General features: G+C 32.7%; 2 protein-coding genes across 2 annotated transcripts; one reads left to right on the top strand and one right to left on the bottom strand.

Moving 5' to 3' along the window:
• Positions 1-1,921: 1,921 nt before the first annotated feature.
• On the top strand, positions 1,922-9,588 carry Rpn6 (regulatory particle non-ATPase 6). The gene is made up of 2 exons (XM_072529021.1): positions 1,922-3,107; positions 8,862-9,588. The coding sequence occupies exons 1-2, from the start codon at positions 1,988-1,990 to the stop codon at positions 8,981-8,983; spliced, it is 1,242 nt and encodes a 413-aa protein (XP_072385122.1). The 5' UTR covers positions 1,922-1,987; the 3' UTR covers positions 8,984-9,588.
• Positions 9,589-12,718: 3,130 nt separating this feature from the next.
• LOC140438149 (uncharacterized) lies at positions 12,719-20,972 on the bottom strand. The gene is made up of 5 exons (XM_072527856.1): positions 20,673-20,972; positions 17,460-17,725; positions 16,698-16,867; positions 14,955-15,548; positions 12,719-13,274 (listed from the first exon to the last, which is right to left on the bottom strand). Exons 1-5 carry the CDS (start codon positions 20,892-20,894, stop codon positions 12,874-12,876), a joined length of 1,653 nt encoding a protein of 550 aa, XP_072383957.1. The 5' UTR covers positions 20,895-20,972; the 3' UTR covers positions 12,719-12,873.
• Positions 20,973-26,412: the final 5,440 nt, after the last annotated feature.

The raw sequence follows: 26,412 nt of genomic DNA, 5'->3' as shown, positions 1-26,412 counted from the left end.
TCCAATTTTAAATCTTCAAATATCTGGAGAAATACTTTCCTTAGAAGTAACTACAGCACGTTTTGCTTTCCTCTTTGTTATCTTTTGTGTATATCTTCCTCCCTTTTAGAATTCTCATTCCTCTTTCTAACCTCTTTCTTCTCCCCAACCTTCCGTTGCACTACATCGTTTCTTTGTCCCTAGGAAGTCCTTTACCAGATGTTGTTCCTAGTACTTCCTCTCCCACTCGTACCACACTTGGCTGTTGGCTTCCCATCAGTCAAAACTGATGGGATGAACATCATCTTTTTCCTCAAACTCTTTTAGCACTCAACTCTTTATTCTTTAACTTCCACTACTTTACTCTCTGATGTCCTACTTGCTTTTCTTTTCGTCTAACCTATATCTCCATATAATCTAAAAACGGTCGGTGTTGAATAGCTACACTCTCACTTTTTATCACGTTATACTTGGTAATCTTTTTTAGCTGGCTTCTTCTACACAAAATCTATCTGGCTTTCCCTTCCCCGCTACTATAGGTAACATATTGGTCTTCAGTCTTCACAAATAACGTATTTATCACAACCAAATCCCATGCCACTGCAGTCTAAACTCTTTCTATTATGTCAAGGCTAGGGCTATTTCAAAATTGAAGAGTCAGAAGCTGTCTATCTATGACTTAGGCGGTAATGTTTTAAAAAGAATAGAAGTATGGTGGATGTAGTGATGCAGGTGTCGAGGGAGCTGCGCGGTAGGGCAGCTGCTTAGAAATGGGCGTCTGGTGCCTATGGTCCAGCGGTTTGATATCGGAAATACTTTCAATATCTGAAAATCTACAGAAGTAATGAGTGCTCCACTAAGGGTAATGTGTCGGATTACTTGATAAATGTGGTCTCAGGTCTCAGAGAGGAAGTTCGTCGTAGAAAAAGTGGTGGTGATCGATATGATGGATGTATTGCCTGGATCAGTTCACATAGTATCTACCTACCCATCTACAAAGCTGATAATTTTTTTACACGCATTTAGTTTTTTATTGAAAACTTTAGGTCCTGTATTCTTTTCTAAGACCTTTTCAATAATTTTTAATTATTGGTTTTAGAACTTTCCTTATCTTTTTGTTCACTTTCTCTAGTTTCACATTTGTTAAGTGATATCTCAATTTGCTTCTTTTTGATTTTACTTAGATCTTTCTTTTTAGTGCTAATTTCCTCTAATCTTTAGTTTCAAATCTTGCCAGTGTATTTTCGTATTTTTCTGTTCTTTCTTTGGAAGTATCCTCTTAGTATCTATTTTATATATGTTTGTTTTCATGTTTAATAAATTTTGTTTACATTAATGTAAATATTCCGCCACTCATCTTTGGTAATTTAATTAAAGTAATGATAGGATAAAAAAGCAAGAAAACTTGATAATGTGATACCTATTACTTTTCACAATATGCACCAGATTTTTTCATGGAAAACAAAATTAAACACGATTTATGAATATTTCTAATGTGTGTAAGTAACATTTTTTGATTTGAGTAGGAATAAAGTTTTTCAGATTAAGAACTCTACAATACTATATCGTATTCATTTTTACATTACTCAGAGCCAATAATTTAAACTGCATATTATTTAATATTTCAATTTTAAATATTTAGTTTTTCTATCGTAAGAAATACTTTAAATACTATGAAACCGGCAGCACCGCAGTTGCCATTTTTAGTAGTAAATAATGTATTTTTTTCTATTTTTTGTATTGTTTGGTGTCCAAAAACAACAGACTCGTCATACGCGGGATGATGACATTGCGTTTTGTTTGTCTATAAGGTTGTTCGTTAGATAAATGTCATAAGTTGTTGTCTGTCATTTGTTACTATCTCGTATTCGTTTGCGTTGGTTGACTACTGTGACTGGTACAATTTTGTTGACAACTGACATAAGTCATCAGATCCAATCATATTAACTTGAAAAGCATATAATGACAGACAAATTAATGGAAGTTCAGTAGTGAGTAGTGAAAAAATATGGCCGGAGCAATGTTATTTGAAAGAGCTCAGTCTGTTTCTTCTCAACACGAGAAGCTTTTAAAATTATCCAGGGATGAAGAAGATGACGAACAAAATATTGTCAATAAAGAACAAGACATCCTTAATCTTGGTGAGAAATATAAAAAGGAGGGCAAGGCAAAGGAACTCGCAGAACTTATAAAGGCCACCAGGCCTTTTTTGAGTTTAATAAGCAAAGCAAAAGCTGCTAAATTGGTAAGGTCTCTCGTTGATTATTTTCTGGATTTAGAAGCTGGCATTGGTATTGAAGTACAACTCTGCAAAGAATGTATAGAATGGGCAAAGGAAGAGAGAAGAACTTTTCTACGTCAGTCCCTTGAAGCTAGGCTGATTGCCCTTTATTTTGACACTGGAATGTACAGCGAAGCGTTACAACTGGAATCAACCTTACTGAAAGAGTTAAAAAAGTTGGATGATAAAAATTTGTTAGTGGAAGTACAACTACTTGAAAGCAAAACATATCATGCTTTAAGTAATTTACCGAAGGCTAGAGCTGCACTAACTTCAGCACGAACCACAGCTAATGCTATCTATTGCCCTCCAAAGATGCAGGCAGCTTTAGATTTACAATCAGGAGTATTACATGCTGCAGATGAGAAGGATTTCAAAACAGCTTATTCTTACTTTTATGAAGCTTTTGAAGGTTTTGATAGTGTTGAATCCCCAAAAGCCCTCACAGCGCTTAAATACATGCTTTTGTCAAAAATTATGATCAACAGTCCAGAAGATGTCCAACAAATTGTTAGTGGTAAATTGGCCTTTAAATATGCTGGTCAAGATATAGAGGCTATGAAATCAGTTGCACAGGCTGCACACAAGCGATCCCTAGCAGATTTCCAACAAGCTGTAAAACAGTTTAAACATGAATTAGAAGATGATGTTATTGTTAGAGCACATTTAGGAACTTTGTATGACAATATGTTGGAGCAGAATCTTTGCAGGATTATCGAACCATATTCTAGGGTACAAGTGGAGTATGTAGCAAAAACCATAAAGCTCCCAGTACTACAAGTGGAGAAGAAATTATCCCAGATGATTTTAGATGCCAAGTTTCATGGAATTTTGGACCAAGGAGAAGGTTAGTTACTTTGTAGTATTATCAATAATTTATTATATATTAAAATGTCTAACTAAAATATAAACTTTCACTAATGTGACATTGTCTGATATGTCCAGCTACTATCTCTGTCAAATCAGTTCATTCTATTGTCATTATTTTTTTATAAAATTGTATCCAGGTTTATCATCCTAAAACTTTGTTCAACATAGGTATGCCTCTCCTAATATTTTTAATGATTGGTCTACCTTCTTATTCTCACTCTTTTATCATAGTTTTGTTGCATATTTACTATAACTTGGTGTCATTATATATTTATTTATCTATATAAGGGTATTTACCATCATTCTGCAAAACTTTATATGTAAATATACATAACATGCCATAAAAACATTAGAACAAAACACCTTAATTATTGCATTGATACATACAGCATGATTTTAACCAAAATTACTTAAGATAAAAGCAGAACAAAAAAAATCACTTGAAATGCAGCGAACAATAAATAAGATATATTAGAACAAAATACAAACCATAGATATTACCCTACTAATAAAATTTGGCCTCTTAAAGCCTTTGTAAAATGATAATAACTGGTAAATAAATCTAATTCTGGTAAGCCATTAGCCAAATGAGGCACTTTACAGATATATATGAATTATTATGACCTACATTATGTGTGAGAGAAATATGGATAAAACACATTAAGTGATCTAGAACCTCTAATTGGAACCACTATATTAATCCTACTGAAAAGAAATGGGCAGTTGACAATTGAATATAATATCTTAAGAAGATTTTTCAGATCACCATGATCTATCGTCGTTTTAAATAAGGAGAGTTGGAATTTATTGTGGAGTAAATTGAGGTCATAGTAATTATATTTATCTATATGAGGAATGTGTGATTTATATGTTAGGTATATTGTACTTATTTGATTTTGTGGATATAGCATGCATAGTATGGATTTCAAACTCAAGAGTTATTACTAAGATAAGTCTAACAATATAGAAGATGGATCACTTGAATGTTATTAAAATCTTTAGTAGATCTGTTAATAAAACCCAACAATCTCAGAGCTCTGGAAACCATATCATCAATATTAAACAACATATTTTTATCAATAAACTTTGATCAATTATTTTTAAATTTGAATGCAATCTTTTTCAATATTTTGTATGAATATAAAACTAGCATGTTCCTTTGATCACCACTAAAAATAAGATTTTCCTTATATGAGTTTGAGACCTGAAGTATCTATGAATATAATATAACCTGAAGTATTGAGAAGAAAACTTGTCATGTATAGTGAAAAAGAACAGGCTGCTTTAGCAATTATGATGAGTTTTGAGGTTGCAATCTTTATATAAACAAAAAAGTAGAGACTGGTTCATGTCATTTATAGAAAATACTGAGGAATCACTGACTTCAATATAGAATCTTTTTTGAATTTGGTTAATTGTAAGAGAAAAAATTTTGATATTTCAAGTTGCATGAAGTTGAATGATTCTGTTTTTAGTGAGCTGCAGTCAATTGATAAATGCTTTTGCCAATTTCTTTAGCAGTGTCCATAACCCTTATTTTTATGCCTAGACAGGTAGAGTTATAAACCTATTATCAGTCACATCCATATACACTCTTTAACTATTAAAATTTGTGACATTCTGACATTCATACTTACTAGCTAATAGATCAATCATTGGCTTTATACTTCTATCAGAAAAAGTTATGATGTTACAACTTCATACTCCAAAAGTTAACATGAATATAGTACAATTCTATACACCTACAGCTCAGCGAAAACAGGGATCATCAAAGAATTTTATGGTCTTATTGAACAGGTATTAAAAAGTGTTAAAAAACATGAAATATTTATTATAATGGTTAATTTCAATGCCTACGTAGGCAAAAGGAAATGCAAGTTTTGATTGGAGAACATGGACTTGGTGAGCACAATGAAAGAGGAGAAAGGTTGGTGGAGAGCAATATACGTACTGTACCAAAAGGGCATCAACTAAACTCTTTCAGCCAATTTACACAATTGGTATAGGTATATTAATTTATTATTTTTTAAGACGAAATATAATACAATAATTAAAAAAAAAAACAGGATGTGGCACTCCAGGATTGACGAGGAGGCGAAGCATAGCTTTCTCATTGTTTACACACTGAGCGATTATTTTAATTTTATTTTATTTTAGTTTATTTTATTAAGAACACACATGGGACTGCGTTTGCTACTCCATATAGTGAGTGGTCGGTCGTGTGATCTGGCCTTCATAGTGTTTCTTTTGTTTTTATTTTTTCACACCTCTGTATCATCCATTGCATCGATCAATGCTTTCAGTCTATAGCCCTAGATAAGAAGGCCATGCTTCCAAAAATAGTTTTAATCACAATATTGTAAGACTTTTAGGTTACAACTATAAAAGGAGACGCTAAAAAAAATTGTTTATTGTCGTGATATGTTGTAGAGGATTTCTAAAGGATCTAGAGGATTTTTAAAAAAATATTGCTGCCTTGTCATCCACAAATTATAACAAATTACTATTGGTTACTTTATTTTCACATATATATTACTGCTGTAGAGGTTATGCAATAGAGGAGGCAGCAGTGAACCCTGTGGAACTCCTTGTAGCATAGAAAATGGTTGGAAATGTGTTCCATTCATTTTGACTATACACCTGATAGCATCGAAGGGGAGCAGTTGATCCTGTGAAGTTTGTATAATAATCCTTTATGCCAAACAGAGTCAAAACCTTCTTAATATCTAAGAAAACTCTGGCAGTCTTGTCCTTGAAGATATTACTATAGAAAGAGGATGGATTGTTGATGATTTTTCCTTAAATTCAAACTGGTGTGCTGGAATTTGTGGGTTTAATTCTGCATATTATAATCTTTCTTAGATAATTTTTCCGATTACTGGGAGAAGGGTGGGGTTGTACAGTAATTTTGAAGTAGTTTCTGGTTAGTATTAGGTTTAGAAATAATTATTACAATACCTGTCTTCCATTCATCAGGGAAGAAAATTCGTCATACAATAGTCATATATGCTCCTTATTTTCTTATGAATAATAGGATCTAGTTGCCTAAGGATTTTATGATTGATGGAATCTTTGCCAAGAGGTGTGTGTGTGTGTGTTTTTTTTTTTTTTATAAAGTCACATTCATCTTCTATGATGATCCAAAGGGCATTCAGATTACGATTGTTCTTATAAAAATTTTATACCAATTATCCACCTTATCTAAGGTATCTCTATCAGAATTATTGTCCTCAATAAATTCTAAAGTTTCTTACATTACATTCTTACATTTTTCGTTGTCCATATTATATGAGTGACCATCATCTGAAATTTGTTGTCTAAATTATTTATAGTGTTGAAATTTTTAATGTAATTTGGACAAATGTCATGTCTTACATTTAAAAATTACTTTATTCCAACATTCACATTTTGTACATTACATTTTGCTATGTTAGGCAGCATAACTTCATTAATATGATTAGGATCAAAATTTAGATTAAAATCAAATTGAAGAGCCAGATGATCACTGCCCAGATCTGGAGTTACAAGTACATTTTGATATTATTTATAATATTTTTAAAACATAGTAATATATCTGGAGTTGTGTTTGGGTTACCTACCATGATGAGACTCGATATAGAGAAATATATCAACAAATAAGATACGAGGTTAAGCAAGCAAAAGAGGCCTGGATGGAACAGAGATGTCGTGAGATGGAAGAACTACAAAGAAAACATGAGTTTAATATACACAAAAAACTTAAAGAAATTACCTACACTCAGAGAAAAAGAACTCCTCACTTTATGAGAAACTCCAAAGGTAAAATTATTCTCGAGTTAAACAAAAAAAAAGGAAGAATGGACTAACTACATAAAAGAGCTCTTCCTGGATACGAGGCCACCACTTTACACCACAAAGTATACGAATACTGGTCCTAGTATTTTCAAAGCAGAAGTAGGGAAAGCCATCAAACAAAGCAAAAATGAGAAATCTCCAGACCCTGACCAAATTCCATCAGACTGGCTCAAACTTCTAGAAGACGACAACGTCTCAGAACTAACATTTATAACCACATATACGAAACTGGAACACTGCCACGAATATGGTTGGACTCTACATTTATCTCACTCCAAAAAAAACTTAATACATCATCATGTAAAGACTTTAGACTAATTAGTCTCATGAGTCACTCTCTCAAGCTACTTCTTAGGATAATTCTTAATATAATCTAGCAGAAATATGAAGACACAATGTGAAATACACAATTCGGTTTCAGAGAAGGACTGGGAACAAGGGAAGCTTTGTTCTCAATGCTAATACTACTTCAACGCTCATGGGAAGTACAGAAACCAATTTACATCTGTTTTATAGATTTTGGGAAGGCGTTTGATAGGGTTAAACATGTAGGCTGTTCGAATATCTAGAAATGATTGGAATAGATGATAAAGATCTGAGACTTTTACAACATCTATATTGGAATCAAGAAGCTACTATTCTGGTAGACGACAAAGACATAGACAAAATTTGTATTCAAAGAGGTGTTAGATAGGGTTGTGTGTTGTCCCCAACTTTGTTTAATATTTACTCAGAAATAATTTTTAACGAAGCCTTGGAAGGGCAATGTGGAGTTTGAATCGGGGGAGAAACTATTAACATCAGATATGCAGAGATCCGTTATTATGCTTATTATCTTATTATGCTTATCCGTTATTATGCTTAGTCCGTTATTAGAGAATGCTCTAATAACGGACTAAGCATAAATACAACAAAGACAAAGTTACTTGTGGTTAGTAAACAAGACTTCGGCGCTATATAACTAATTCTCAATAATGAAACGATAATAAAAGTTAACCATTTTAAATACCTAGGCTATTGGATAAACGAGACACTAAATCCGGATGAAGAAATTAAAACTCTTATAGAAATTGCAAGAAGAGCATTTATGAAACTTAGATCTATTCTGAGCAATTCTCAGCTGAACTTACGGCTGAGAATTAAGTTCCTAAAATGTTATGTGTATCCTGTATTACTGTATGGATGTGAAACCTGGATTATGAAGGTTAACATGATGAACAAATTAGAAGCCTTCGAGATGTGGTTATATCGTAGAATGCTCAGAATATCATGGGTTCGACACATTTCACACAAGGAAGTCTTGAACAGAGTAGGTCAAGGTGAAGGCGACTTAATAAAGATGATAAAAAAGAGAAAACTCGAATATCTGGGGCATATAATGAGAGGAAGCAGATACAGGATAATGCAGTTGATACTCAACGGAAAGATCGACGGAAAAAGAGGAATTGGTAGGAAGAAATACTCATGACTCCGAAACCTTTGTCAATGGACTGTTCCTTCAATTGTGAATTTCTTTTTCTTCCTCTTTATAAGCAATTGTGTTCAATTGTGAATTTAGACAACAAAAATATGTAATTTAAAGTCTTTGAAGGGGAATGAAACATGAGTGCAGTTATTGAGGTGGTGGTTTTGGTTTAATATGTTTTCTTTTTGTTGGATTATATACCAGTTATACTGTAGACTAATGAAATTTTCATTTTTGCTCTCCACACACATAAAACTATTTATATTTTGATTTCATACTATTATATACTTATATATTTATAAGTATTCCTTTGGTTGAAAACTCTTGCTATTTGAGTAAAGAAATCTTACTATAAGCCATTATCTTTTTGGCTTTTCCAGATTGAATATGATTATTTTAAACAGTACCTATTTAATATGTTTGTTTTTTTAGGTGTCCTCATAGTATTCGAAGAAAGTGCAGTAGACAAAACTTACGAAATGGCCCTAGAAACGATCCAGAGTATGAGCAAAGTAGTAGATACTCTTTATCAAAAAGCAAAGAAATTGTCATAGGTATAATGTAGCTGAGAATGTTATGAAAATAAAATGACTGTAAATTTTTCAGAACTAGATTTTTTGTAGACACTGTGTTTATATAACCTATTTAATTTGCTTTTGTTAATTCTTGTCTTTTTAAGGATTCTTATAACTCATATTTTTCGGAGCTTGAGGGTTTTGGATGTGATGGAGTTTTTTTGTTAATACAGTATAGATATTTTTTAAGATACTTAAAGCTTATCTAAATCTAGGAAAATATCATGCCTAAAGTCATAAGAGATTCATAATCCATATGTAACTAATTCATAGAACTATTTTCTTTATAATATTTTTTACAAGCAATGAAATAAAAGCCTCAAAAAATAGACTGAACTTTAGAGACTTTAGGCATTGAGTTTTGGTCTTTATTGGGAAAATATTAATACAAAATTTCTATAATAAATATCTTTGTATGGTTTATTTATTCATTTTTTAACCTGCCAAGACATTGTGATCTCTATTACTATCAGTGTCATTGGCTTGTTTTCATACAATTTTTCCCTAATAATACAAATAGTTACAATAACTCGTAAGATAATGTTTATTTTTCTCTTAAGAAATTCCTTTTAAAAGTAATACAAGCCTTTTATTTTTCTCCTTTCCAATTAAATACAAGTGCACCAGTCTAGAAAAAGATATAGGTAGAAAAAATATTACAGGTATTTGATCATGTTAAGTCATATGTCGGACATAGTCAATGAAAAGTATGTATTCGAGGTACTGTCAGGTCGGCTCTATTTTTTTTAAACAAAGGCCGAAAATGCAAACCAAAAACTATTTTTTTCCACTGTTTATTAATTGTTAATAATTTTTGCAATAATGTCTGTAACATATTATAACGCCTTGATAATAGCATAATATGTGTAAATAAGTGTGCAAAAATTCAAACAGAATGGTTTGTTATATAGGGATATATCTCAATCCCATTGAGACTGAGTCCAATCTTTACACTCTTTTGACCAACTTAGTATATTTTTCTTTTGTTGTAATGTTAAAAGTGGCTTTTCCTTAGTCTAAAATAAGAAATTTATTAAAAACCATTTGTACTAATTTTTTCAACTATAAAACTTACTTTGTAAATACCAAATCCTAATTTGTGAGCCTCTCGGTGACATGTTGATCTAGAAACGTGTGTTCTAACAACGTCACTCCATAAAACGCTTAACTCATCGATTTTTCATTATAATGCGTCTTAATGCCCTTCGATCTGCTTCGGTTATTTTACTTTTTCGTACATTTTTAGATTGTGTGACGACCGAACCTGTAGTTTTGTATCTTCTGACTGTATTTCTTCTATTATAGCGTGACAATTGCAAATTCGCGATTTCCGAATTGGATTTTCCAGAATTAAAAAATCGAATATCGATTGAACAAATTTTCTCATCGATAACTTTACCTTGACCCAATGTCATCGAGCAAAAAGACAAAAGAGGGAATGTAAAGGCAGTGGGGGCAAAAATATTGTTAGACAAGAAGTGCCATCTTGAGAGGCCACATTAAACAAGGAAAGAGAGACTCTTTCCTTGTTTAAGAAATAAAATTTAGTTGGGTTATGTTATTGCTGATGTTATTGTTTGTCCCAACTGTACATGAAAGATTATTTGTATTTTCTATTGAAGTTTTTTAACAATTATTTCACATTTTAGACTATTATTGTTATTATTTAATTACAACTTTATTGTGTTCTAGTGTTAAAAAAGTATTTGAAGTGTATTATGTATTAATATTATGTAATATTAATAGTATGTAATATAACAAATAAATAGATAAATTAGAACCCCTACATCACTGTATGATTATTGTGAAGTGTCACGAAATTTAAATTTGGCGCATTCGCATTTCCGGATATGTCCGCCATCAGAGGCCACTTTTTTGGTCTCCTTGTCATAACGATCAGATTCCCTCTTTTGTCTTTTTGCTCGATGCCCAATGTACAATCATTACATTGTACATTAACTGACAATATTATTGTTTTGATGTCATTTTTCTATAGCTACCTCTGGATTTAACGTAACGTGAAAAAAATCAACGTATGTTGACATAAGTGAATGCATAGCCAGGGTTTAGTGAATTTTTTTTACTGTTGAAAATAAATAAAAAACCAAAGGGTAATATTTTAATAAATATTAATAAAAATGCCATATTAATTAATATGGGAACTTATAAAAACATGCAGAGTATGATTTGTTTATGGTAATCTACTTAATTACAAATTCCATAGGTGGGCCAACTGATATGGGAAGGGGATCGTACTAGAAAGTTTATGTTGACATCACCACAAATTAGGAGTTGATTTTTATTCTTTTAAAAATTGAATGTAAACGATTCCAGTTGTGTAATAAACTGTTTATTTAGATTTTAGAGGTATATATATATATATATATATATATATATATATATATATATATATATATATATATATATATATATATATATATATATATATGCAAAAGAAATATATACAACTGCGTTTATTTTGATTTCGTATCTTTCCAGCAGATATCTCAACACCCTCTACACACCACTCATTAACATCCGCAGTTAACTCTCTTAAGACATAATTCTTTACATAAAAGACATCTCATTCTTTACTGGTTCATGAAAAATATGAAATTAATTTAAAACGGTGAAGTAAAATAACCTGCATGTTGCTAGACTCCAACCAATGCTCAGTGACACAAAGAATACTCACTTTCTCTTTCTGTAGTATCATGTCTAGGTCATTACTTTTCTTAGCCAAGGCGCCTTGCTATTATATGTTTATGTATTATGTGTATGAATTGTGTGTTGTATTATTTATTATGTATAATCGTACATATATGCCTCCAACTTTCTATTAATCCGCTAATGTTGGCATATTCTTGTTACTGATTTTTTCATTTAGTATTGACAACCATGTTTGGTGGTAAACACATAGTATCCTTTATAAAAATACTAAGACTAAGATGGGCAGGACATCTGACAAGATCACAGCAGAACAACCCTCCTAGAAGAATCCTTATGTCACAACCTGTGGGAAGCAGAAGTAGGGGTAGGCCAAAACTCAGCTGGAGGGATGGTGTAGATGAGGGTGGTAGACAAATAGGCGCAGCAAACTGGCAACAGTTGGCAATGGATATAACTGACTGGCGCAATAGACTGAGGAAGGTCGAGGCTCTTTTATAGGGTTGTAGCACCAATGATAATGATGATTGACAACCAGGGTCTGCTAAATTTTACTGATGGGTTTACTGAATTTTCTTCATTAACTAGGATGAGAGCGGCTTCTTTGAATTTTCTCTTTTTTATGTATGTTTCTTTCATGATTATCATCCTATCTGTCCCAGGCATGTTTGCATTTATTGATCTATTCTTAATGCATGTTTCATGCTTGTTTATCCTGACACTTAGTGGTCTTGCGTTTTGTCCAACATAAAAATTGTTGCATTCACAGGGTATTTTATAGATGCAGTTCTTTGATTTTTCTTCTACATGCTTAAAATGTGTACACAATCAATGTTAACGAAAACGTACACCGACACTTCAGTTAAAACGTTATCATACTAACCACGATAAGGTATAAGAAATAACAAAAAAAGTTGTAAGCTTACTCCACAGAAAACGGGACGGCATCAAAGTCCCCCCGTTGATTTCAATGAGAAATCCTTATTCACAAGGGGGATCATAAAAAGCGTAAAAAAGGTCAAACTTCCTTAAATAAAAAGATAAAGATTAATATTTTATAAAAATACATTTTTTTAATTAGTAATGAAAATATATACAAAAAGTAATACTGATTACAGTCTTATTGGTTTTTTATTATTTTATTTCGAACTTCAACAACGACTCTTGCTAAATTTGTAATCTCTGCCATTTATTCTTGATGTCTATGAATTATCCGATATGGTCCCTGACGAATCCAGAACTGAAGTTGGTGTAATTGGACGGCTAATAGTTGAAGGCCGATTTTGCTCATTTGCCATCTCTAGATCTCTAGAAACTGAAGGGTGCTCATTCGAATCTTCATTCGAAATCAATGAATGCTCATTTGAAGTTGAAGGTAGCTGCTCGTTCGAACCCGCAATATTTACGTTAGAAACTGATCGATATTCGTTCGAAATTAAAGTATTTGAGACGCTCATTTTTCGTGTATTTTCTTCTTGTTCCTCTGTGGAAAGAAATTCGTCATTTTCTTCTATTTCGAGCTCACTGTCAATTGTCGACGGATCCTCACTCGTTCCGGTGCTTGATGATGAGGTCGGTGACGTAGTCATTCCACGTAGTGTTTCTATATTTTATGGAAATGATAAATAAATGAGTATATAATGTATATATATATATATATATATATATATATACATATATATATATATATATATATATATATATATATATATATATATATATATATATATATATATATATATATATATAGTTTTACAGTACCAGCAATTGGTCTATAGGAAATAAAACTATTTGTTTTATGTCTCAATATTTCGTCACGATTTTGTGACTTCTTCAAAAAAAAAAAACTGTAAATTTATTAGAATAATTATTGGATGTAAACAAAGTAAATATTTCAATACTTACAACTGAAAGAGTAAAAATTTATATTTTAAATTAACAACGGGGGTGTATTGAGTATTGAGTGATAATATAACAAATTTATTTTTATTTAATAAGTTAACTAACAAAAAATATATACCATAATAATATGCAATGAATGCAACAATTAATCTGATATTAAGGAAATAAGTCTAAAGTAAATGTTTAAAATGTCCATCTTCAACGTCTATACAAGTTTGTAACCGATATTCAAATGACCGAGCAATTATTCAATTTCTTAACATTTGTAAGTCAATTTTATTAAAAGCTTCTCTTATTCTACTTTTCATATCATCTGGTGTTGTTGGAGGCTTCTGGTATACAAGGTCTTTTATATAAATCCACATGAAAAAATCAATTTTGAAGAATTCCGGTGATCGCGGTGGCCAAACAGTTGGTCCTCCTCTGCCTATTCACCTCTCAGGAAAGTTATTATTTAGATGATTGTGAATAGGAGCAGTGTGGTGGACTGGAGCACCGTTGTGTAAAAACTACATTCGTTGTCGAATATTAAGCGGTACATTTTGCAGTAGTATTAGCAAATGGTTATTTAGAAAATCCAGATATATGGCACCATTCACACGAATGTTTATGTTAGTTACTTATTAAATAAAAATAATTTTGGTCTATTATCACCCAATATTCAATACTTGTTTCTACTTACAAACATTTAATGTATTTCCGAAATTTTAAGAAAACTAAAAATATCTCGGAAAGTAATGAGTTTAAATATAGGGAATGCTATATAAAAATGAAAGAGTATCATAAATACAATATTTCTAAAATATAAAATATAGGGTGATCCATTAAAAAAATTGAGAAAATCGTAATTTTGTTTTATAGTTCACTCTGTATACGAATTTTTGTCAATAATTTCAATTAAACTTAATTTAAAAACTACATTTTATTGTTTGCTTGGGATTTCGAAATAAAAATGGTCATAACTTGTTAAATACTCTGTATAATAATGCAAAACCTAAAAACAAGAATTATGAGAATATAAATTTTAAAAAATATATAGGGTGTCCCGTTTAAAACATTGTATATTTGCTATACCACGTGGTTATTAATCATCCTGCAGAATTCCACATATTTTCCAAGTATGGAGAATATCATCGCCTACATTTTTTCTAATTTTTTGATATTCTATACCATAATGGAATTATCTACCAATGTCGCACTAAAAACTCACCCTGTATATGTAAACTAAAATATTAATAAGTGAATGAACGGTTAAACAAAATTTTAATATTGTTGTTAATGACATCTAGAACTTTACCGAATAAATCACTGGCATACTTATAGATTTAATTTAAAATATTTTTTAAAACCAATTTAAAATGTGGAACAAAATTATACCTACCTAGTGGATCTTCATTTCGTGGCGGCTCAGGTTTACTACTTCCACCTTCCAAAGTATCCGCTAGAAGATTGAGATTAAAGTTTTTCATTTTATATATCTCCGATATGCTGTTTCTTTGCGAACTTCGTTTAAATGGAAGAGGTAAGTTATTAATTGCAGAGCTTGAGGGACAGCATTGAGACGAACTTGGGTCACAAACTCGTGCAGTTTTTAATCGTAAGTATTCAGCTAACGATCGTGGAAATTCTTTTTTAGGTGCGAAACTCTTTGGACAGCATTGCGACGGACCTGGGCCACAAAATCGTGCCGTTTTTCCTCGTAAGTATTCACTTATCGTTCGTGAAGTTTCTTTTTTATCTGTGGCAGTTTTTGATTTTAGATAAATATCATGAGAAACTCCAACGTTTCTAAAACCTAAATGTTCAAAAAAAGAATATGCTGCGGCATTTTCTATTTTTATGGTGGCCACAGGGTGTTGATTTTCCTTTGCTAGTTCCACCGCTAGCATCTTGATTATAGTCGTTGCGTACTTTTTTCTTCTTGCTCGTGGTAACGTTTGAACGAATTCTATTGTCCCCATCATCGTTTTTAAACCTAAAAGTAAACTATTTTAAACCAAAAATAAAATTATGACGAACATACATTAAAATATGCAAAAAAAGTCAAAAAGGTAAGTAAAAAACTTTTGTCACAGTAAAGTTATCACAATAAAAGATAATAGTTACATTGAAAAATCTTTTCAGAAGCTTAAACGTGCGCTAGTTAGTACAAAAATGGACTCTCTATGATATTAATAGTGATCCTGATTTTTTGAGTCTTATTTACTTACAGACTAAAAAAGTACGACAAACTTCTGAAAAAACACCCGTGCAATGGTTTAATAATGAATTAAGGTCTTACAGATCTAATCTTTCTCTTATACACACATTACAGATGCCACTAAGGATCCCGATTTGTTCAAAGTATATAAACAACAAAAATTTGAATACAATCGGCAATTACAAATTGCTAAAAAGTCAGCTTACTGTAATTTTGTTACTAATTTCAATAATAAACCTAGAGACTGCTGGAAAATAGTAAATTTCGCAAGAAACACCACAAGATCCAGTTTGGTACAACTTGATCTACCCCCAGACGAAATAAATCAATTTTTTAATACAATTGCAGAGAATAAAATTACATCTCTTCTGACCAATAAAGCCGTTGTCCTCTTCAATTATAGAAATTATTCTTTTCCGAGCAAGTCCTTTTTTTTCGTCCCGTTGTGGAAGAAGAGGTCTGTCAAATAATAAAGTCTCTTAGTAATTCTAATAGTAGAGACGTTCACGAAATTAATAGCATAATTTTAAAAGAAACTTACCAAATAGTTTTAACACCTTTCACCCATCTTATTAAAGTTAATTTTATCAACTTCAGTATTTCCAGAAGTACTAAAGTACTCAAAAGTACTACCTATCTACAAAAAAAGTGATTCCTCAAAAACTGAAATTACAGACCCATAAACATTGTTTCTACTTTTGGGAAAGTGATTGAAAAGCTTATCAAACAAAAATTTTATTCCTATTTTGAGTCAAATAATTACTTTAACAACTCACAATATGGATTCAGAAGTGCTTGTTCTACTACGAACGCGGTATTTAATGTTATGAGCGAAATAATTGAGGGGCTTAAAAGCGACAATCGCATAGCAATTTCTCTTTGCGACTGAACTCTAAACTTTTGTCTATATTTATGTATACTTACCCCACGATAAAAGATCACCAGTAACTTTGGAAAAAATTCCGTAGCCACCATTTACCTTTATCATTGTCGTGATATAGTCTGGGGGTGGTTTATGATCATAGGGCCAACTTAGAAGAATGCGGTACCAATTTTCTCTTCTTAATGGTCTCATTTCGACTTCTTTAGGAACTCTGCAAAATATATGACAAGATGGAAATGGTATAATACCTTCAGGAAGTACCTAGGTAAAACTATTTTAACCTAAAGGATTTTGTGGAAACTAAAATTTGAGAGTAACAAATCATAATTACAAAATAAACACATCTACCAGTTTTCAGGAAACGCATCAAATCTTATGAAATGAGAAAGATAATCTGTAATTTCCTATTTATACTACAGATGGTAATACAAAATTACAGTACAAACGGGATTCATTTATAATTATGTGTAGAATACGATAAGAAACAAACAAATTTTTTGAATTATTGTTGCCTAGGCAACCAAACATACAATATGTGATACTATGTGTTGTCTAAGATGTAACCAAAGTTAGTTTTCAATGCATTTATAGATTGAAATGTTATAATGTTCGTTGGAGGATCTTGTTTTTTGAAGTGCTTGAGCAGCTTTTTTTGTAATTTTTGTGTTCTTAGATGTTATCTTAGACAAGGAAATAGTACCCTTGTTAGTTAGTTCAACTGGTTTTCTGTCAAATTTTGCCTCAAATAAAATGTCAAAATATGTTTTGTGTTTAATATACCTACGTAGATTATTGATACTTACCTAATATAAAACTTCAGTGCAGCTTCTCTCTGCAGTTTACTAATATAAAATCTTTCATCTCGATCAATTTCCAAATCATGTGACGTAATATATGTCATAATTAAGTAGTGCAAACTTTCATGTATGGTTTTGAAAACAATTGGTTTTATTAATTTAGCAATATTTATCTTTTTTGCATAACATAATCCCGAATAAATGGCGTCGTGTATGTTGTTAATATTACTTATATACGGAGCGAAAATTCCTATTTCATAAAATGTGTCAAACTAAAAAAGAAAGATAAAAATTATTATATAAGTACACAGTAAAAAAACTTACAAAACATCGTAGTAGCCTCTTACTATTGCAAATCGATATTATCAAATCACTAACTAGAAAACCTAGAAAATGAACTTGAAAAAATTATGTATGTGATCACACCAATGCTACAAAAAGCAATATGTTACCTTAAAAAAGGTCTAAAACCCCCTTTTACATTAATTTTAAACTTTTATCACTTTCAATGTAGAACAAAAAGGGTAACGACGAGCATTTTCAATGTAATGTGAAGTTGTTTTATTTCATACTTGTGTTTGTCTATGATTTTTGTTTAAAAAGTAGCTGCAATGCAGGAGTTATGCTCCAACACATAATAAAAATAATTAATAATAATAATAAAATGGCAAATGCCGATATGGATGTCAAGCCCAAGAAATTATCCAACATCTTACCGGGGGCTGCCATGCATTTGCAGCAACTGAATATAAAGAACGGCATGACTCAGTAGGGAAGATACTTCATCAAGGCATAGCTTTTAAAGTGGGATTTCCACAAACAAACCATCTCCCATAGTATCAATACGTCCCAGATAGTATGGTTGAAAATGACAACCTCAAGCTATATTGGGACCGCACTGTGCTCACAGACCAAACAGTAGCACACAAACACCTACCTAACAACAATAATCTGCACGTTAAATACAACGAAAATATCGCCAAGTACAAAGATCTGGAAATACAAATAAGGAGACAATGGACAATGAAAAGTACCCAGACGATACCTATTATTCTTTCTACTACTGGAGTCATTCCGAAGAACCTCCTAGAAAACATAAAAAAGCTAGGTCTTAATGAACATCTCTAAAAGACCATGCAGAAAGCTGTAATGTTCTCAACGTCCAGATGTGTACGAAAATTTTTGGGAGTTACTCCATCATACTGAGTCACCTAGGGCTCGATAACACGGAAAGAGCCCCACCAGAGCTCAATCCTTTTGATATCGTAGGTATCTGGGATGAGTGAATTTTCCATTTATAAGAAGTGTGAGTCGTATGGCTAAATCTTGATAATAATATTAGCATTTTACATAGCATAGATACAACTTGTAGGTATAGGACTAACATATTACTAGAGACTCATTCATAGTCAGCTCAGCTGGGTGCTTTTGTCCCAGGTTTGAAATTACATAAACAAGGGTCATTTCATAAAACAGGTAGATCCCGTGTTTATGGAATTTTACACCTGGGTACAATAGCATCTCACTAAACTGAATATTAATGAGTCTTTTAAAAAGATGTTAGTTCTATACTGATATTCTTAGTTTATTGAGAACCAGTAGCCCAATCATTTTTCAATAAAAACCTATTACAGATTGTGAGTAGAAGATTTATTTCCCTTTCCCTGAATAACATTCAGGAAAGTTAGTAGATTGGTAGCTCGAGGCTTCCAACAGTGTAACATTACTGAAAATGTGTATGCACCAGTAGCAAGAATGGCTGTAATTAGAGTACTAATTTCATTGTACGTAGAATATAATCTTTGTGTAAAAGCTAGATATGTATGTATCAACCAGAAGGGCTTGGAAGATATGAAAAAAATAAAAATTATTTGTAATTTAAGTAAATTATTGTATATTTTAAAAAAAGCTCCAAAATGCCTAAAAGAAAAAATTTAAAATGAAAAATTAGTATTTTTAACTTTACACATAAGTAAAATCAGAAATAATAAAGTTTATATTTCAAAACAGAAATTAATAAAGAAAATCTTGCACAGATTTAATATGAGTAATTGCAAAATATCAGATATTCCAATACAAACTAAACTATTTTGACAATTGGTAAAGATAAAAATTTGGTAGGAAATCCCAAGGAACCTTATAAGGAATTGATTGGTTTTCTTATGTATGTGATGGTAGGCGCTAGGCTAAATTTAAGTTTTTGTGTGTTATGTTTCAGTCAATTTTAAAATAATTACACTGAAAAATTTGATAAACGTTTTGAGATACTAAAATCTACAGAAAATTATGTTTTGAGATTTGTTGAGGGTAGAAAAAAGCTTAGCTTGTTAGCTGCCATCAGCTAACAAGATAATATTATAGCACCCAGAAGGGTGATGGTATTATCACGTATCATTCTGTATTGGATCTGGTAATATTGTTAGGGGTTGTCACCACCTCTCCATGACAATTGAGTCAACTAGTCAACAGGAAGTTCCATATTGTAACCAGTTTTTAACAAATTTAATTTGAATTATTATTGCTTAGGCAACCAAACATACAATATGTGATAATTGTTGTCTAAGATAAAAATGCAATGTTAACCAAAGTTAGTTTTTAAACGCATTATAGATTGAATATCCTTTGTAATATTCCATCTAAGTATATTCTTTCCCACCAAGACGATTAGAAGGGTTATGCAAACATTATACCAGCAAGTGAAAGGAGCAATAAAACAGCATAAAAATATGAAGTGTTTGCGAAAAAGGAAGGGAGAAGGGAGATTATAGCGTTAAAAGTAAAAACAAACACAGAGAAAGAACACAGAAATAAGGATGACTAAGAATCATAAAAAATTACACGATTTATACAATTCAAAACTAAAGCGCATATGAATAATATGCGCCTTAATCAACACATTACTGCTAAATGAAACCCCCTACCCATGTCCCGATTAAACCACCCAACTGTCGTGATGATTGATGTGTGTGTAGGCTTGTTTACCGATAAAAGAAGTTCTCACGTCCCGACTTGACGGCTGGGTAATGGAGAAGTCTGCTGTCCGGCTGTCGGGATGTCTAGGTTGTACAACCAGATCGGTCGGCCCGATCGTCGGGCCCAACGTTGTCAGTCATGGCAGTTGTGTGGTTTTGGATGGACGTGTGTAGGGTTTTAGTAGGTATGACCCGAATGAGTAATATTATTAAGTTGAAAAGTAGTTAAATTATTAAAGAACCATACCTCAACAACCACAAAAAATGTTCCATTCTCTTTCCATAATTCACACGGTGACAAAAAATTAATGTTGCATCTTAATCTCAAATGGAGTATTTTAAAGCCGTTCGCGGCACAATAACTAGCGTAACATAATTGTTCGTGGTTTCTGTAAATGCTACTAATAAATCCCAAATCCATATAATTTATATCAACAAGGATATCTGGCTGGGATTCTGATTCACCCATTGGTTAAAACTTATGTACCTAGTTATATCAAACAAATCGCTAAATATTTTATAGGTTAACATATTGTTTACTTTTAAAAGTACCCGAACGAGAAATCGTTAATGCGTATCATTAATTAGAAATGAAAAAGTTTTAAGTTTTTAGATAAATAGTACGGTCAATGAGTTACTATACTCCAGTCGTCAGAGACGAAAATGGCACTGACCATCTAAAAATTATACATAAGTATTGAAAATGTCAATTTTGATACCCAAAAAGACGCAAAATAAATAAAGGTATTTTATTCTATTTTATTCAATGTTATGTCATTTTACTCTATTTTATTTTATTTTTGCCATTTTATGCCCTTTTATTCTATTTTATTTTATTATACATTATTTTATATTATTTTATTTTACTTCTTCTTCTTCAGTGCCTTATCCGGTCTGGATGTTGGCGATCATCAAGGCTATCATGGTTTTGTTGACTGCACCGCGAAACATCTCCGCGGACGTCATCCCAAACCATAGTCGGAGGTTTTTCAACCACGAGATACGGCGGCGTCCTGGTCCTCTCCTGCCGAATATTTTACCCTGCATAACGAGTTGAAGAATTCGATATTTTTTACATTTCGCATCACGTGGTCGAGGTACTCAAGCTTACGTTGTTTCACTAAATTAAGCACTGTTTTTTCTTTTGTCATGCGCTGTAGGACCCCAACGTTTGTGACATGGTCCTCAAACGATATTTTTCAGTAGTTTTCCTTCAATCCGCTTTTCAGTAGTTTGCGTCAGTGTCCAGGCTTTAACTCCATATAGTAACACTGGAAGTGTCATCGGCGTAGCGGATATTATTGATGTATTCACCGTTTCCTCGGATTCCCATCTCTAGGTTTGTGAGGGCTTCAGTAAAAATTTGCTCAGAGTATATATTGAAAAGGGTCGGCGAGAGCAAACAGCCTTGCCTTACTCTTCGCATGATCTTCACTTGGTCGGTCAGCTGGTCTTCGACCTTGACTTGAGCACACTGGTTCCAGTATAAATTCATAATGATCCGAATGTCCTTCTCATCCAATCCTACTCTTTGTAGAAAAGTGCTTCACGTGTACCCATGGAATTGCGGAATCCAAATTGCATTTCACCGACATTTTCTTCGCCTTTCTTGTAAATTCTGGCATGTATGATTTTAAGAAAATTCTTAAGTGCATGACTCATAAGGCTGATAGTTTATAAATCTTCGCACGTTTTCGCAGATCGTTTTTTTGGTATTGTTACAAATGTTGACAATAGCCATACCTCTGGGATATTACCTGAATCGTATATGGCGTTAAATAATTCAGTTATCTCCTTCGTGCTTACTTCAGTCATCAACTTAATAAGTTTAACGGGTATTTCGTCCGGACCTGTAGCCTTACCATTCTTAGACTGTTTTAAAGCTGCATTCACCTCACTGTCTCGTATTGACAGCCCTGTCATGCAATTTATTTTTGGAAGGTACCTCGGTAGTCCCAGAAAAGTTCTTCGATGTACATTTTCCAGGTCACCAACTTCTCCTTAACTGTAGTCACCAGGTTTCCGTCTTTGTTTACGAGGCTCCTATTGTATTGACCAATGGCTTCTCGAATCTTTCGGCGGATATTTATATGATGGTGTTTCACTTGGAGCTCTTCGATTAGTTTACATTTTTCTTGCATCCATGTCTCCTTGGCTCTTCGTATTTCTTTATTAATTGTTTGGTTGATTTTTTGGTATTTTCTCACGTCCCTGTTTTTCATTAATCTTCTTTGGTCCATCATCTGTAGAATGTCATCAGTCATCCATTCTTTATTTTTTACTCTTGTTTTTTTCCCAGATATTCTTTTTCCGCATTTAGCATGCCGTCTTTGATATAACTCCATTTTTGTTCTACACTCTGTTCTTGTTGTTTAGCGGTGTCTAGTTTCTCTCTCATTACATCTCTTACGTTCTGACGAACTACGGGGTCTTTTAGAGTGTCATAATCCAGGTTTTGTTTAGGTTTACTTTAATAAGTTTCTTTAGTTTGAGTTCTATCTGGCCCACTAATGGGTTGTGGTTCGATGAAACGTCTGCTCCTGGGAAGGTCTTCGCCAAAGTCAAGCTGTTCTTGAATCTTTTGTTAATGAGAATAAAGTCTATCTGGTTTCTGATAATATTGTTGGCTGTATCTGCAGGTGACTTTCACGTATAAAGTCGTCTCGGGGGAATTCTAAACCAGGTGTTAGCAATGGTAAAATCTTCTTCCCGACAAAATTGGATAAGTCGGTCTCTCCTTTCGTTTTTCTCGCCTAAGCCGTGTTGTTCTTCTATTCTGCTTTTGCCAACTTTGGCATTGAAATCACCCATGATGATGGTAAGTTCGTTCTTCTTGATTTATTTTCGTGATTTTTGTACAAATGCGTAAAACTCCTCGATAACCGCTTCTGGCTTTTCTAATCTTGGAACGTAAATTTGAATGATGTTCGTATTAACGGGTCTGCTTTACAGCTTCATCAGAATGACTCATCAGAGAGGTAGCATGCTGATCACAGCCCCAGCCACCTTTTTGCTCAGAATCACCGCTACGCTATTCTAGTGATGTGGTTTATCGTTTCCCGTATAATACACTATATGCTCATCCACACAGTACTGTACCGAGCCTGGCCATCTCATCTCCCTGTTCCCATCACGTCGATATTTAGTCTTTTCATTTCTTGAATGGTGTTGTGCCTTCTTCGTCTTCCTGGTCCTCGTTTTCCTTCTACTTTTCTTCGAAGAAGGAAAGGAGCTGTCCGTTTTTGAACCCAATGTCGACCATTTTAAAATTGGAGTTGTCCGATTTTGAAACTACATAATAATAAATTAGACTACCTTCAAATTTGGAACAATACATCGGAAAACTTCTACTGGGTATTATTTCTATTACAGTAATTAACATGTTTTAAAGCAGGTGTTAGTGAACAAAAAAATACGCTCCATCATAAATCTTTATTTAAAAAATTAAATTACTTTTAAGTAATAATTTAAGTAAGATTATTTCATTAATTTCAGCAGTTGCTTCATTTGATTTGATTTGAAGAGTCTTTACGTCAGCTATTTTTTTCGGATTTACTGAACAACCCAGAGTAATTGGAGCTGAATTAATTTGAGAAATAACTTTTCCTTTTTTTTTGTGATCGACAACAGCTTGCCAGTGTCAGAATTGTATGCCAGCTCTCCTGTAATCAACACGTTAGTTTTAGCTGTATTGCCAACAAAACGGAAACGTTTGCACATGGAAACGGCAAAGTGAACACCCTGTGCGGTTTTTAAGAGTTTTTTAGCTTCATCTTTTCAATTTAGCGCAGTCCAATTCTCACCCAGTTTTTTTACTTTTCCATATTTGGAAACCACCTCCAAGTACTCTGACACTTCAATTATCGTTGTCAGTTTTTTAAATTCTTTCTTCAGCATACCAAAAACTCTGCCCGCTGGAAGAAAAGAGTGACCAGTTAACGGGAATACAAGTTCTGAATATTCCACATTATTAGGAGCATTATTAGTTATTTAACCAAAACGCGCCCATTGCTAGTACATTCATGTTTTTATTTTGGCCCGCACAACCATAAGCAACCAAACGAACCACATTAATTTCTGCAAGATCTCCATTTCTAGTTTTTTCACATAGCTCGTTAAAAACAGCAGAGGCAACTTGGTTGGACGATTTTTGCATGTCGTTTTCACACCATGTATAAATTGAGACAGAGTCTGGATTCAGTAATGTTGAAGAATTACCAGAAATTACAGCAAGATTATAGCAGTACAGCTGTCGACTATAGTATGCCATTTGATCAGGTACTTTTGGAAGTGGCAAATTTTTTTGCATATCGAAAGAGATTGTCAAGAGTCCATTTCTTTGCTTTCGTAAATGGTCAAAAAATGCTCGAGCCTGCATTTTATGAAGCTTCTTTTCGGTTTCCCATAAATTAATCATATCAGTGTCCTTTTTTTGTGTAGCTTGTTTTACTCTCTCTTCAAACTCAAGGTAAGTTGAGCAAACATCTGTAAGAGATGACGAAAAACTGACATTGAAACGTGTGTTAAAAATGTGTCTAAAGGAAAATTCTTTTACCTTTAAACAATTTTCGTCTGTGCTTTGATCATACATAGCCTACATTTTGCTGATGTTCAAATCAGAACTAAGGTCAATTCTCTTGCTTTTACCTTTACTATAATGAGACTCAATTTCCTTAAATTTTTTAATAAAATTAATAACAGATGCTTGTTTTTCTACAAACGCTACCTCTTTCCTATTGCCACCACGAGTTTTTTGGGGCACCAGAGAACCATCCTTCTTAAAACGCTGGAATATACCTATTATTCGATGCTGTTTGATCCCTAAAATCTGTAATAAGACATTTCTCTTTTTGAACGTGGGCCTCATTTAACACGAAATAATGGTATATGAATGCTTTGGAAGGTCCACGTTTCTTATTTCGCATTCTTGCTGGGGCAGATTCCTTGCAATACTTGAGAAGAAAACTATCTTGCTTTGTTTTCTCCTTGGAGTTGTAAAAAGCTGAGTGGAATCGCGAAACATCTCTCATAGTTAGCAATTGGCAACCTTTTATATTACTACTTCTATGCTTACAAGTCAAATAAATTGGTAGTGATTTCGCAGAATACCTGAAGCAAAAAAAACACGTGTTTAATCTTCGCAGGGATAAAAGTTAAAATTTATACATTTGTAATTTAAAAACCAAAAACGGTGTTCGTAGATAACATAAATCATGACAAGACGTAAATTAGTATACACAGACGACATGCTAACTTACCTTTTAATCATCATGTTCCCGATTCCAATTATTTTTGTCGACTATTTCCAAAATATTGTTAAAAAAACACGAAAACGGTTAAAATAACGTCGTTAACTATTGCAAAGTTAAAACGTAATGGCCACTCACAGTAGGTTTATTCTAGTGCGCATGACAACGTGATGGAAATACTACCATTCGATTGGCTGTAACGGAGTAGTCCGATTCTGCTACAAAATCAAGTTGGAGCTGTCCGTTTCTGAAACTGATGCTCGTTTTAAAATGCAATATTTTGCATTTTCTAGCCGCTTTTGAAACTAAAGCAATTTAGATTTGAATTCCTCGGAAAAAATCCTATAATAAGAATGTACCTTATAACTCAATTTTGAAAAAAAAAATGGAGTTGTCCGTCTTTAATACTAAGCTCCTCATATATATATATATATATATATATATATATATATATATATATATATATATATATATATATATATATATACATTTGATAGTTTTATGCTGAGTATTTTATATTTAATATTTTAGTAAGATAACGTTCTTGAAGCCTGTGCAATTATTCGCATTAAATATGTACACAAACACGTGTATGACCGCACTTAGATGCATATCAATTTTTAAATCGTCGTAATTTACCTTCACATTACTTGTTGTCTTTCCATTGAAGTATATTTGGACTACTATAAAATGTTTCCAAACGGTTTGACACCAATTTGAAGACACCCCACTGCAGGT

The sequence above is a fragment of the Diabrotica undecimpunctata genome, chromosome 4, assembly GCF_040954645.1.
Source record: "Diabrotica undecimpunctata isolate CICGRU chromosome 4, icDiaUnde3, whole genome shotgun sequence".
In the NCBI taxonomy this organism is placed as follows: Eukaryota; Metazoa; Arthropoda; class Insecta; order Coleoptera; family Chrysomelidae; genus Diabrotica; species Diabrotica undecimpunctata.
Note: the sequence above shows the minus strand (reverse complement) of the source record. Positions and strands in the feature narration are given on the sequence as shown.

Bases quoted from the DNA above. Each gene is read 5' to 3' on its own strand.
- Rpn6 (XM_072529021.1), top strand. From the start codon at position 1,988: ATGGCCGGAGCAATGTTATTTGAAAGAGCTCAGTCTGTTTCTTCTCAA. The intron at 3,108-8,861 runs GTTAGTTACTTT...TTGTTTTTTTAG, and splicing joins AATTTTGGACCAAGGAGAAG to GTGTCCTCATAGTATTCGAA.
- LOC140438149 (XM_072527856.1), bottom strand. From the start codon at position 20,894: ATGGGTGAATCAGAATCCCAGCCAGATATCCTTGTTGATATAAATTAT. The intron at 16,868-17,459 runs GTAAGTATCAAT...TATATTTTGCAG, and splicing joins GCACTGAAGTTTTATATTAG to AGTTCCTAAAGAAGTCGAAA. The intron at 15,549-16,697 runs GTAAGTATACAT...GTTTACTTTTAG, and splicing joins TGGTGATCTTTTATCGTGGG to GTTTAAAAACGATGATGGGG.